This window comes from Camelus bactrianus, unplaced genomic scaffold, assembly GCF_048773025.1.
Source record: "Camelus bactrianus isolate YW-2024 breed Bactrian camel unplaced genomic scaffold, ASM4877302v1 HiC_scaffold_44, whole genome shotgun sequence".
Lineage (NCBI taxonomy): Eukaryota > Metazoa > Chordata > Mammalia > Artiodactyla > Camelidae > Camelus > Camelus bactrianus.
In genome coordinates this window covers 5,680,622-5,695,461 of record NW_027413960.1, presented here as the reverse complement: position 1 = coordinate 5,695,461, position 14,840 = coordinate 5,680,622, and the positions used below count along the sequence as shown (strand labels likewise).

The window sequence follows — 14,840 nt, the reverse complement described above, 5'->3', positions numbered from 1 at the left end:
GGTTGTTAACAAAAGGAACAATGATATTAATGATAGCTAACATTTATTGAATGTTTTCTTTATATCAGATGCTGTGATAAGCACTTAGCATTTATTATTTCATTTAAATCTCATGCGACTCCCCCATATGAAGTAGGTGTTATTTTTACCTCCTTTAAGATGAAGAAATTGAAGGTCATACATGCTACTAAGAGTGGTATGAATCCAGGTTTCAAGCCCAGGACTGGCTTTTAACTGCTACCCTGCCTTGCTTCTCACTTTGGAACATTTGTTTGCAGTCTTCTTGCTTGCTATGTTCCTAAGTGATGTTAGAGACTCAAGGAACATCTTAGCCTCCCAGTTCTTAATGTTATCAGTGCCAATGATCTTTATTACCTCTTTTCTAGTTACTCAAGCCCATGGTAGTACCTTCCATCTTCTTATCAGGTAGAATAGTTTCATCTGAAATGTTAAATAAAATCGTATCTCTGCATTCTTTACCTTAACCGCTTGTCCTCGCAAAAACTTTTTCTCTCCTCACTACTTAACTTCTTTGGCCTTACTGAGTATTTCAGGTTTTTAATTTCTATTTTTTATTCTAGTCTCTCAGCCTTTCTTAGCTTCATTTCCTTTACTCTCTAACTGTACATCCAATGACAGTTAATATTTGTTTAGCACTTATAATGTCTCAGGCACTGTACTAAGCATTTTATATACTATACAATAACTCTAGAAGAACAGATACTAATATCAGCCCCATTTTATAGATGAGGAAATGATATTTAGCAAAATAAAGTGACTTTTAAAATTCATATAGTCAATATTGGTTGTGACTCAAAACCACATCTATTTTTGACACCAAACCCATAACATTATAAACTTTATAACCTATTGTCCTTCACCACTGTCTTCATTTAATTTACTTTCTCCTTGATCCTCTCAATTCCTCTATCCTCTTATCCTTTTACTGTTCCTGTCTGACAAAACCCCAAACCAAAGATAAGTGTAACATCTCACATTTAAAATATAGATATTGTTAGGTATAGGGATTTTGGGAAATTGTTTTTAAATGATTTTATTTGGCTCATAAAGTTAGAATAAAAGGTTACCTACTAGAAACCTACCTACTGGAACACATGGGTGTGGACAAGAAGAATCTTAGGCTAGTGGAATATGGTGAAGACTAAAAATTGCTTTCATCATAAGAATTTTTTTTTGTTGAGAATGTTATCTTACATAAAGGTATTTGTTAAAACTGCCAGTCATTTCTTGATCTAAAATAAAAACTAGTTTGCCAATAATGGCTCTCAGATAAGCAAGAACGAAGTATTATAAACAAAAAGAGTAGTTATATTCCAACTGAAGCAGCTGGTTACTATAATACTGAACCAGAGGAAACTTGTAGCATGAGGATGGAAACTAATTTTCAAAGTCCTACTTTGGATAGGTCTTTCACCTTTCGTGCAGTTACTGCTTAAAAATTTCCTTTCTATATACTAAAAAGAGATATACTAATTATTTTCCTGTTATGTCTGTTTTTACTGTCTATATTTTGTTTCATAAATAACTTTATGTATATCCTCCTAAAAGTTGTTATTTCACAGGGTTTCATCTGTCCATTATGTATGAAAAGATGTATAACTGCTATTGATTTGTCGGAGCATTACCAGAAAGTGCACGCTGAAAATGAGACAAGAGGACAGGAACTTCTTAATGACTCCAGTGTTACTGTGGGTCCTATATATTTTGTTTTAGCAGCTTGGTTATGGGTTGCTCAAAATAGCTTTGTTTTTCCTGGCCTTGGTGTTGCTTAATTTTTTATGCTACAAGGGAATATGGATTGCTTTAATTATGCATGCTTTAAAGAAGCTTCAATAAGGAAAAGAGGCTCTTGGGAAGTTGGCTTGGCTATTCTTTGTGAATCTGTAAACAAATATAAACATTTAAGTTAATATTTTTGCATAAATTTTGCCATGAAATTTGAAATATAAAGTGAGTTTTTTATTCAATAATTATATCTTTATTAGTTAATGTTTTATCGGTGAATATATTACAATGTTTTAGATTAATGCTTTACTCTTAAAGACGACTTTGCATGTGAACTGTCACTGTCTTTATTTGGGAAAATACACTGCATTAGAACCTGGGTCTACCACTGTTTCAACCTCTGTTTTGACTACCCAGACCTGATGGAAAGAATGAGGCATACTTACCATGAACTGTGGGTTACCCAAATGTTTCTCTGTAGTGTGTGGGGCATATCTAAGCATATCTAAGGCTAGAGGTGGGAACCAGTGAGGGGAATTGTTGCCAATTTTTAGGCTGGAAACAGTTTCTCAGATGATCCTGCTATGTCTCTTCCTTTGAAAATGACTACAGTATTCTATAACCAAATAGAGGCATAGATTTTAAAAAATTCTTCTATAAGTTTTATAAAAGAATGAAACTTTTTTTTAACCATGAAAGACAAAAAAATCACACTTACTTTTTCCTATGAGATAATGACATATAAGGAACACAATCTCACCAAACCTCCACTTATTTAACACATTAATAGAGTACCTCTTATGTTCCAGGTATTTTGGTAGATAAAAGGGATAAAAAAAAAAAGGTAAATAAGATATGATCTCTATGCCAGGAAGTTTCTATGATACATATTTGCAAAAGAGTGCAATGTCTAATTCAACTTAAGGGAAACTGCAGAAAAACTTTGGTGGGGAACACTTAAACCAGACATTCTCTAGGGTGATGGGGGAACGGGTGCCTGTGGGAGGATACAGTTAAACTAGCTGAAGCAGTGTGAACAAAGATAGAGGCATAAAAGTCTTGGAACTCTGCTTAGCATTTTACCAGTTGTCTTTCTTCCAGAACATATGGGTCAGCTTTTCTTTATGGGCTAGCCAGAATCAAAAGTGACAACCTGTTCTCCCTGTCACTTAATAAGAACTTTCCTTTTACCTGAAAGGATACTTGGTACAACAGGGTATCATCAGTATCAAGTTAAGATAAGCTCTTAGCTACAGTGGATCTGAGAAAGGGTTGCAGATAACTGAAAGCTAAGAGTAAGGTATTTAATTGCTTTTAACCTGTGTGTGTGTGTGTGTGTGTGTAAGTTGGTGAGAAATTTGGAATGACTAAGGGAAATAAATGTAGCTAGCTATTTTGAGTATTTTATTATTTGGTGTTTTATGCTATCTAGCAACTTCAGTCCCCTTGACAATATTTTAGAAAAAATAGAGGAATCTCTTAATATCCAGAATTAGTATCACAAAGTCCCATTCATGGGACATCTCTCAGATATTCATTCTGAGCTTATTTTACTTTTATTTTAAATGAGTGATATAGTTTTAATAGACTCCCCCCCCCAGTATACCCTTCCCATTCATATGAGGCTAGCATTGCTAGAAATAGCACGTGAATAATTTTTAGAAATGATTGTTGAAAGACAAAACAGGGTTTAGAAAAAACTGAAATGTGGTTACAGGAATTAAAGATGCTTGCCAGAATTAACAGAGTGGAAGATACTCATTCAGTGATTAATATTTATGCTGCTTAGACATTAAGCAAAGGTTTAATATCATCTATTTAAGAAGGTGAGAAAGTGCATATATGTACTTTAGGAAGATTTATTTTTATCAGAAATGTCCCCAAACTGAAGTTTTATTTAAACATCCATGAAAGCTCTAATCACATGGAAAATTTACGTAGGTGGAATATTTCTATAACTAAATATTTATTACTGAATTTCTAAAATTTCTCTTTAGGGATGAATCAGTTCATTCTGGAATATTAATCTGGTAATACTTAGAAGCTTTAAGAGGGTATGACATACCTTAATGTGATCACTAGCTTTTTGGCATACTTAGGTATCTAAAGCCAAAACCTGGAAGTAGAGACAATAGTCAAGAAGCCAAAGTTGTGAAGATTAAATAATGTAACGGGGTGTGGATTCCCTGAGGAACACTGTAATTTGCCTTCTAGTTACTAGAAGAAGCTGAGACGCAAAAGAGAGATGACAAGCTAAATATTATAGGGGTTTATGTGCTGTTGCACCAAAAGCATGTTAACTTGTGTGATACAGTAGTTACTGGGCAGAAGTTTACAAGAATGCCAAATAAAGCATAATATAGAGCAGTTATGAAACATGATGGTAGATAATAGGTGGCTTTAAAAAAAAGAGCATAACATCAGCTAGATTAACTCATAGATTGGGAGCATTCATTCATTCAGAAGACATCAAATTCAGCAGAGCATCAAATATCTGTGGATCCTGATGCGTTATTCTGATGTCCAAATGCACAGCCTCAGTACTACTGTCTTTGCTTATTTTAGGAGTTTCTTGGAGATCATTGCATTCATTCACCTATAGTGCCCCTGCCCTTCACTCTTGCTCTATAATCAGAACAGACCTCTGCTTCCTAAATGCAGCACGACTGTATTTCATACCATTTCCTTCATCTTTGTTCATGCTCCTCCATTTGCTTAGAATGACTTTATTTCTGACAAGTAAACTTCTATTTAGTCTCTTTCCTCCTACTTATTCTTTAGTACCTAATTCTAATGTCTCATATATACATATCTCTACATATATGTATATATACACATATACACAATATGTATGTGTATCTGTATTTTTTGTAAAGCATTAACTGCTACCACAGGCAAAGTTGGATACCTCTCCTCCTGTGTTCCTATAATCCTTTATATATACTTGTTACACCATTGTCTGGTAATGTTATGCTCAGTGAGCCTTGGTTTTGCCATATAATATGCACAAATGATAAGTAAGGGTATATTACTTGTGTAACAGCCAACAAAAGAGCACAAATTATTTATTTATTTTTAGTTTTTATGTATCCAGAGTTTTTATTAGTTAGCTCAATCTGTCCCTTGGAAGCTTTGTGATCTGCAAACTATTGAAGCTCTTCTGTCCCTGCCCCCCAAATTCTTCCCTGCTGGGTTTATTCATATTTCACTAAATAAATACACAGTATAGAAATACATGGTATGTTCAAAATACTACACTAGCCATTAGGGAAACATAGATTAAAATCTTTTTTTGTGTTGTGTGTCGCAGTGAATGTAGAAACTTGACACACTAATAATAATGCTGGAGGAAAATAGCAATATACATACAAAAGGATAAAAATGTGAGATACCATGGTGTGTTCAGAGAAGCATAGGTACTTCAGTATAGTTGAGCCATGTTGTATAGAGTAAGGAAGGGTGTCCAGATATCAGACTGGTTAGGTCATTCGGGTAATACACATGAAGGACCTTGTATACCATAACCATATAGTCATTCTGGGATTATTTGTAAGTTTTTATTATTTTACAGGACTATATATATATAGACTATATATATATTTTTTTAAGGTAATTCAAGAAACTTAATTTTTGAAGAGACAAATTACAGAAGTATAAATGGGGTATGGAGGAACCACAAGTTCTTAGAAGAGAAGTACAGGACTATATGTTAATTTAAAATTTTTATGTTAGTCTTCGGTTAGCATTACTGACTAGAATACTTCTCAACCATTGTAGATAACTCTGTGGTAATTATGAGTTATTTACATTACCTTTTTTCTCAATGATCAGAGTACTTCATGTTCTTAATTTTTTGGTTATCATTCCTTTGAAGTAGATTGGAGCAGGTATTATTTATGAAGAGGATTATCTACAGAGATGGAGGATATGAAGACAAATCTTCTCAACTAGACTTCGAGATTAGAATTGACTTTTCAGGATAAAACTCTCTTACCATTAATTTACTCAACCTAAAAGAAGGTTGTAAAGGTTTTCTTTATATCTTGTAAACTGCATCCAGGATAAGCAGTGACGTACCTTTGCGCAATACCAGAATTTGGACTTAACACCATAAATTAGAGTTTACTTAATGGTACCATTGGTGTGAATAATACATGTGACTGTATTTCATAACATACAAACGGTTATTCTGCAATACTAAAATACTATTTTGAAACCTTTCTCTATCTCTTTCTTAGGGTTTCATATGTCCCCAGTGTATGAAATCTCTTGGATCTGCTGATGAACTTTTCAAACACTATGAGGCAGTTCATGATGCTGGCAATGATTCAGGTCATGGAGGAGAAGCTCTTGCTCTGAAGCGGTACAGTATAATAGTTTTGAAGTGTAATGTAGTGAATGTGTGTGATACCATTGTTTCATTGTGAATACTTAGTTTTTGAAAATAGTGTTTTTATATTATTTAATTTAAATCTGTCTTCATTTATTGTGGCTTCCTCGTTTATCATTTTTTTTTCTTCCTCCTTTATTGTTATAACTTATTCTATCCTTGACCAATAACTATATCAGCATCTACAACATGGTTCAGAGGTTATGTTTTGAAAGAAGGTTGTGATTTATCAAAAGGTTAAATTATATTTAGCATACTCTGCTTAATAAAAAATGATATACTTTATTTAGAAGATTTTATAGTAAGTTATTAAAATAATTAATTTAGCCAAGAGTTAAATTTAATAATTATTTTTAAAATTTTCTTTTGTAATCACCAATATAATAACAAGCACACATACACATTCTGCTTCTTGGCAATTTTGCCTGACCATTTTAAAATTAAATCAAGCTAAAATATAATTACTTAGAAAGGCATTCAACAATATAACTTTCCTTTTCTTCTGCTATTGGTGAAAACTCTTTATCTTATATTCCCACTAAGGGAGAAATCTTGATTTTATTCTACTTGTAAAAAATTTGTTTCATGTTTTTCTTTAAAAAATGGCTCATAGTTGGTTATGACCACATTATGGTTGATAATAAAGAACTATAAAATATGGTTGTTTTAATTTGTTAAAATATGTGGGAAAACCAGTGCTTTTGGGATGTGTGAATCTTTCCTTTTCATGTGACTATTAATGCTCTTTAAGATTTTTGTGTATGAGTTAATAATTTTGGTACCATTCTTTTGTCTTTTATTAGGAAATAGATATAAAATATATATTTATATTAAATCATGTATAAGTGCCTTTATATTTAGTGTCAATTTAACAGAGCTGCTTTTTCATCTACGAATTAGTGCCTAGTACGTGAATTTTCATTCAGTCTACCCTTAACTTTTCATCCAATGTTTAGCTCACTGAAACCTGGTTTCTGCCCTACCATGCTCTGAAACTATTCCCTCAAAGCCCAACAGTTAAAAAAAAAAAAAAAAAGGATTATTTTCAGTTTTTATCTTAGTAGACCTTTGTTTTGGTTACGTATTACTGTGTAACAATCCACTCAAAACCTAATGGTTTAAAACGTTAACAGTGTATTACTTCTCATGATTCTTTGATTTGACTGGGTGGTTCTGCTTTAAGTTATGTAGACTTGGGTTTTGAAAAGGCCAGAAGGGCCAAAATGGCCTCACATTCATGGCTGGGGGTTATAACTGGATACTGGCTGGCAGCTCAGCTGGGGCTATATGTCAGGGGGCTCAGTTCTCCTTTATATGGACCTGTGTATGTGGCTGCTTTGACTTGCCCACAGGATAGCAGTTAGGTCCTAATAAAGAGCATTCCAAGAGGAAAGGAGCAGAAGCTGTCAGTCTTCTTAAGGTTTGGGTTCAGAAGTGTCAGAATGTCACTTCTGCCCTATTCTATTGGTTAAAGTAGCCACAAGACTGCTCAACGCCCGTTACGATTCAAGAGGCCAAGAAGTAAACTGTCTTTCAGTGAAGGGGTGGCTTTTACATATAAGAAGGGAAGAACTTGATGGCAGCCATCTTTGTAGACCATATGTCACAGTCTCTGCAAATTTGGTTTACTGGCTGTCTTTCGTTCTGCTCTTTTGAGACAACATACCATTGTTATCATTCTTTTTTGATCTGTTTAATGTATTCCTCTTCCTCTATATGTGTGATGATATCTACATCTATGACTTCCTCCTAAACTACATTCCCAACCTAGAATTATCTCCCAAGTTGCCTACTAGGTATCTTTTGATGTTCCAAAGGAACATCTCACTGTTGACATTTTGAAAACAGAGCTCATTATATTTCCTTCTAAACACTGATAGGCAAATTACTCTCACAAATTTGTTGAAGTGGCACTTTTTAAAAGATTAATTGGAATAACTAAGTTCACCCAATTAGAAACTGAATTGGATTATCTTCTTTGCAATTTGATTCAATTTAGTATGAGCCATTCAAGTATATTGTTATTAATTCCTTTCTTCATCATTTTAGTTTATACATGGATTTGGAAGATTAATAAAGAGTAGGGAAAACTTAAAACACACCCACAATTGTCCATATGCATGTAAAGACTAAGTCTTCTCCAGTTGGCTTGTGGTCTCTACAAATAGATATGTTCCTAGGGCCACTTGGGAGAGAGGGAGGGATGGGGACGCACGCACACGCACACACACACAACAGAGAAATGAAAATTAGTGAAAGTGTCAGATAAAGATAAATTTTAAGAGTCAACAAAAGACACAGGAATCTATTATCTAATTTTACTTCTGTATTCAGAGATTAAAGACTTTACCTCAGAGTTTATCTCCATCATGAAGTGCTTTTAGGTAGAAGTGATCACTGTCTTTATGCCTCTGCTTTTATTTCTATCATAGAACTGATGATCATCTATTGCTTTTACTTGTTTACATGTTTACTTCCCCCGTTAAACTGAACAGCTTGAGAGTCTGGAGTAGACAAATTCTGTGGAACAATGAGTTAATTCTTTACTTATGAATGAGTACAAAAAATAGAGGACTCAATTCTCCATCTTTTACATTTTTCTTTGTTGGCAATTTCCTTCCTTTCCTATCATTAACCATGTTTCACAGATGAAGCTGATTCTGTCCCTTTACTCTCTACCCCCACCCCCATCCTAGAGAATAATTCTTCCACCAGCATTGTCCTGTTATCTTTTACCTTTCTCATATGCTTGTGCTGTAGTGGACTTGGTCTTCCCCATCATTAGAACTGATCCTGTTCTCCTATTCCTTTTGTACTAGAATGAATTCATTTGAGTATTTTCAGTCTACTCATTTCAGTTATTGTGTCTTCTACCATGGCAGCATTGCAGTGGCATGGAGCAAGGAGGGTCCCTTTATCTGCTGTTTACAATCCAACAGGGGAAGATACATGTTTCTTATACCCCGAATAATAATCCCAAATGTGTTTTCTCATGGAATCTCTCCTGCATTAGGACTTCGGGTGGTCTCTCACTATTCTGTATCAGACTGACTCTTAGATGAAGGGAACAAAATGTGAAGTTTTGCCAGGAAATAGCATTTCAGACTCAAAGAACAGAAAGAAGCCAGTAATGCTGGAGCTAGATGAGTGAGGGGGAGAGTGGTAAGGCAGGGACTAGACTGTACAGATTTTATAGTCCTTATTAGTGAGTTTAGATGTTATACTAACTGCAATAGGAAGCCATGGATACTTCTTGCTGGTAAATTAATGGTATTTTGTTTCTGGCTCAGGCATTTGACAGTTCTATCATTTCCGTGATAAAATGTTCTTCCATTTATAAATAACATACTCTAGGAATACAATTATTCTCCTAAGGGATTTATATGTATATTCCACTATGCATAAAATGTACAGTAGTTTTTTTAAGAATTGAGAAAACTAGAATACTAATATACAGTCACTAGCCATGACTTGTTAAAGAACATTAACTATTAATTCCTGTTTTTCCCAATGTATGTTTAGAGATGACATAACACTACTTAGACAAGAGGTCCAAGACCTACAAGCTTCACTTAAGGTAAGAATAAAAATGATTTTACGTGTTTATTTTCAATGTTTCAGATAAAAAAGTCTTAAAATTTACTAATTAAAAGGCATTTTTTTCCTTTAGGAAGAAAAATGGTACTCAGAAGAATGAAAGAAAGAATTAGAAAAGTTTCAAGGGCTACAGCAGCAAGTAATTGCTTTTAAATACTTGAAGTGTGTTTTTAGTTGTTTATTTTCATTGCTGAAAATTAAGCATAATATTTTTTTGTAAGCAGGTGGCCTGATATGAATAACTTCCTAATTTGTTTCTATGTGTTTAATATCCTGCATGTATACCCGTTTTAATATTAATGAATGCAAATGAATATAACCAAAATATGGGAATCTAAGATATAACTCTTTAAAGGTGTTCCACTAAGAATCATTTACCTATGTGTTGGTTTTTTTTTATATCAGGCTACATTATTCTTATTTTCTGACAATATACCTAAATGTTTAAAAAGTATAAATAAGTTCAGACAACAGTGAAACTCTTCAAAGAATTGGTGACAAATTGGAAATCACTAAAATGTCTGTTAGGAGGGAAAGAACTATTAACTGCAGATAGTTTATATTAGTGGAGATCATTTGAAAGCATGGGAAAACTCTTGTATTAATGTTAGATTTTAAAAAACTCAATAAAAATTTTTATGTGTCCTTGTACACACACAGATACATATGCTATACAACTTTACAAAAAAAAAAATACATGAGGAAAAGAAAAGTCACTGTGGTAACAGAAGTGGTTATTTTTAGTGATTTCGTTTGATATCCTAGATTCTATATATATAAATATATATATATATTTCATAATCTTTATAGTTTAATATATTTTCTAAGGAAATGTCTTAATCCAATTACGAGTTTTACACTAAAATTATCTTGACTTTTATACGAAAATTACATAAAGAATCCTAGAATAATTTTACCTAATGCATATATAGTTTTCATTTATAAGAATAAAGTGGATACCCTTTGACAGTAGCTTTAATATTTTTATAAAGGAATTAATAATCCTTTTGCACATTATCTTAGCACATTGTGACTCTTAGTCTTTTTGCCTTTTTTATCTTTTCATCAAAAATCGTCATTTGGACTAGAGAAGAAAAACAAATGGATAAAAAGATGAGTCTTATTACTATTCAGCTTCTGTAATTGAGGATACATTAAAGAGGTTTTTAGTAATCTAAAATACTTATAGTTTACTTACTCATGTTTTATGTAGATGTTATTAAAAATCAGAAATGGGCTATATTGTTTTCTGTACCTGAAAACACAGAGGAAATTGTTTCCTCATTTGAGACAACTGTTTTACATTTAATACATTAAATACATCTTCCACAGTGCAATTGCCTTAATAAGAAATTTACCATTGGGGAAAGTGTATTTTAAATATTGATGATTATTAATAGTCAATATGCTTAAATCAATGTGTAGGAAAATAAAAAGTCAGATACACTGTGAGAAGCCTTATTAAACTCTTCTAGATATATATAATTTTTAGAATATGGAAATAATGACCAGGTGGTATATTATTTTATTCCTAATGCATGTGGTAAATTAAATCTTATGGAATATATTCTTTATTTCTGCTTCTTTTAAAGACAGTTTATTATCCTGAATTAAAAATTTATGTTTTAAAAGCCATTTTTTAGTAGTGATTGCTTCATGGCCTATTTTAGCTTATGAAAATTTTCAAATATTATAGGACTGAATCTTACCTGCTAACTTGAGTATTTGCTTTAGAATCTATATTTATAATTGTAATAATTTATCTTATTTATCTGTTATTGGATTTATGGAATTTAAGATGCCATCTATTGCAAGACCTAAAAATCTAATAATATGTTAAAATACAAAAAGTCTTAGAGGAACTGAGCTGTATTTAGATCTTTATGCCAGTCTGCTTAGTGTTACCTTAGTGATCTTGAAGAATGTAAGCAGGCCAAAATTTAATTTTTGTCAAAATCTTGCTACTTACCTGACAGATTGTGGCTTTCAGAGATTTTTTTTTTCACATTGGCAATTGTAACAGCATTGTCTTTTCCTTTTAATGCATTTGTCTTTTGTTTTCATTGAGGAGTCTAAACCTGATGGATTAGTAGCTGATTCACCAGCAGGTAACTTTACTTGAAGCTATTGTTTTTTCCATTTTTATTTTTCATCTTTCTCATTCTTTCTTATTTCTTTTTCTCTGATGCCTGCTACGTGAATTTTGTTTTGTGGATACTTCATGGCTCTAAAACAGTGAAGATTAACAGTCATATTCTAGGCTGAGCAGCATGTTTGTTGCCTGTGAACTTCATAATTTAATCAGTTAACGAAAATCTTAGTGTCTCCTTAGATCATTATATTCTGAAGTTATAAACAAACTTCTGGAATATTACATTAATATGGTTGTTTAGTGAAAATTTAAATCTATATTAAAGAGATGCACTCTTTTTCTCTTGAAATGAAGGAAAGATGAAACTAGCATCTTTGTAATGGACTTTAACTGGAGAAATGCTCAATGAATTAATCAGAATTATATTTTGAGGTTAGCTGTTGTATTTAATGTCCCTCTGATATCTCTTTTCTTTGTTAGAATGAAATAGTAGAAGTTTACTGCATATTTTAGTTGATTATTTTACATAAGGCCTTGCTTGTTCTTAAAACATTTCTAATTACATTTCATATTATAGTACATTTTATCAGAGGAGAGAATGTATTCCTTTTTGGTCAGTTGACAGATTTAGGACAATAACTGAAATATGAAATCAAAATAATCTTTAAACAAACATTTATGTCATTCGGGTGTGATGCTGAGTACTCCTTTCATTTGTTTTATATGTTTGTAAATTATGACTTTGACCTTAAATGAAACATATGCTTAATTCTTGAAATGTGAAGATACTCTGCTTGTAATTGGATAGTAGACTCATGTTGATTGTCTTTAATTACTACAATGATTAAAATATAAGTAATAACAATTAGGAAATGTAATTAATATTGTGTTTCAATAGCTACTGTACTTTTTTTGTAGAACTACAGTCTTTGGAACGACAATTAGAAGAAGCTCAAACAGAAAATTTTAATATTAAGCAAATGAAAGACTTATTTGAACAGAAAGCAGCCCAACTTGCCACTGAAATTGCAGGTAAAATGAATCGGAATTTTTTTTAGCCAATAAATCAGTCTCATTACCTTTTTACCATTGTATGTTTGAGAAATAAACATCGTATTTTAGTGTGATAAAGCATTTGTTAGACTTAATATGGTGATGATTAATGGAATTTAATGGTAAGAGAGTTGCTATAATGATAACAGAGTGCTCTATAAATTGCTTCATTTGTCCTCTCATCTCTGCCTTTCAAAAGACTCACTTTACAGAAGATGAATTTTCTTTTGGGGTATGCTTAAAGATTAACAAGTAACATTTTGAAGAAGTTAAATAATATAGAGTTAGTATTTGTTTATGCTATCAATTACATGTAATTTTTTCAACTACATGCTTTTGGGTAAAATATTATGTATGATTAAGTATACATTAAAATGCTAATTAGTAATTTAGTGTGTGGAATTTACGTAGACAAAGACATTTGATCATTTTAAATTTATCATTTAATGTAATTAGAAGCACAATTTTATTGTATATATTTATAGTTATCTAAGGAATGTGAATTTGAATTAGAGTGATATATATATAGATAGATACAGATATAGCTATGTACTGGAATATAATTTATAAAACTGTTCTTCTCTAAAGTTAATGTCATGAAACTAATATTTATATAACTATCCTTAGTTAGATATAAAGTCAAAATATGATGAAGAAAAGAGTCTTCGAGAAGCTGCTGAACAAAAAATGACACATCTGACAGACCAATTAGATAAAGAGGCGACTGTAATTCAAGATCTGAAGACTGAACTGGTAATTTAGAAACCATTATTAGACTATAAACCTTATTTGAAATTGAAAAATAAAATATGTACTCTGATGAAACTTTTTAGAAATACAGCTTGAGTAAAATGGAGGAAATAAATTCTCCATAGTTTTACCACCTACATATATGAATTTTAAAGTAAAAATTGAAGTTTACAATACATAATTTATGATGTTAACATTCTTATTGTTTCTGTCTTAATATTATCTGTCTTACTTAGTAGTTTTCATATCTGCATCTCTGATCTTACCGTCCTTTGAACTTTGTTTTGTAAATCCACCTACTTTTAGGATACTTTTCTAGCTTCGATTTCAGATTGGACAAGTGTAACATCAAGTCATCATATTTCCTCCATAACTATATTTCTGTCACTGGTACTACCCATTTTCAGCACTCTCCCCAGGCTTAACAACCTGGGATCTGTTCTTGCCTCCTTCCTGTCCTTTATTTAGTACTTAATAGATATATGAATAAATGAATCAACTATATTGAACCTGCAGCAGACTCTAATTATGCTTATATTTGCTCCTCCTTCATTTTATTACCAGTTTCCTAAGATAGAAAATGAAAGAATTTAGCATTTATCAAGTGATTGTTATTACCAGTGAGTGTACTTTGCGAAGGAAGGGAAAGCAATTAAAGCGCTGAAGACAACTGTGAATTTGCTAGTTTGCACGTTGAGTGGTAATACTATTAAATATGAGGCAGAGCGGGAAAAGGAGAGGACTGTTGAAGGGAAGACATTAGTGTTTGATGTTCGGAATCTAATAATTGACATTAAAGATTATTTTTATTTTGATTTCTTTGCAGTAAAATTATTTTAAAAATATGTTATTTTAGTTTCACTGTAATTTTTAATTGAAATGGAAATGTGTTGCTTCATAGCTTCAGAGACCTGGTATAGAAGATGTTGCTGTGCTAAAGAAAGAACTGGTCCAAGTTCAAATGCTAATGGATAACATGACCTTGGAACGTGAGAAAGAATCTGAAAAACTCAAAGATGAATGCAAAAAGTTACAAACAGAGTATGCTAACTCAGAGGTAATGAAGTTCACTGCACTTAAATGAGATTATTGTTAACTTGTTTAGTGTATACTGTTGAGTAAAGCCAGGATTTGAGATTTTTTTCTGAAGACCTATCAAACAGTATTTGCCTTTCTTTCATTTGGTCTGAGTAATATTTGTATATAGTCAGT

The 14,840-nt window shown here is 32.2% G+C and overlaps 1 protein-coding gene across 1 annotated transcript in view; it reads left to right on the top strand.

Moving 5' to 3' along the window:
• LOC141573315 (early endosome antigen 1-like) overlaps positions 1 to 14,840 on the top strand; it is a 125,784-nt gene that overhangs the window by 94,784 nt on the left and 16,160 nt on the right. The window contains 7 exon segments of the mRNA XM_074360282.1: positions 5,985 to 6,109; positions 9,659 to 9,713; positions 9,807 to 9,872; positions 11,802 to 11,841; positions 12,744 to 12,857; positions 13,510 to 13,631; positions 14,530 to 14,685. Coding sequence (XP_074216383.1) covers positions 5,985 to 6,109; positions 9,659 to 9,713; positions 9,807 to 9,872; positions 11,802 to 11,841; positions 12,744 to 12,857; positions 13,510 to 13,631; positions 14,530 to 14,685 — 678 coding nt within the window.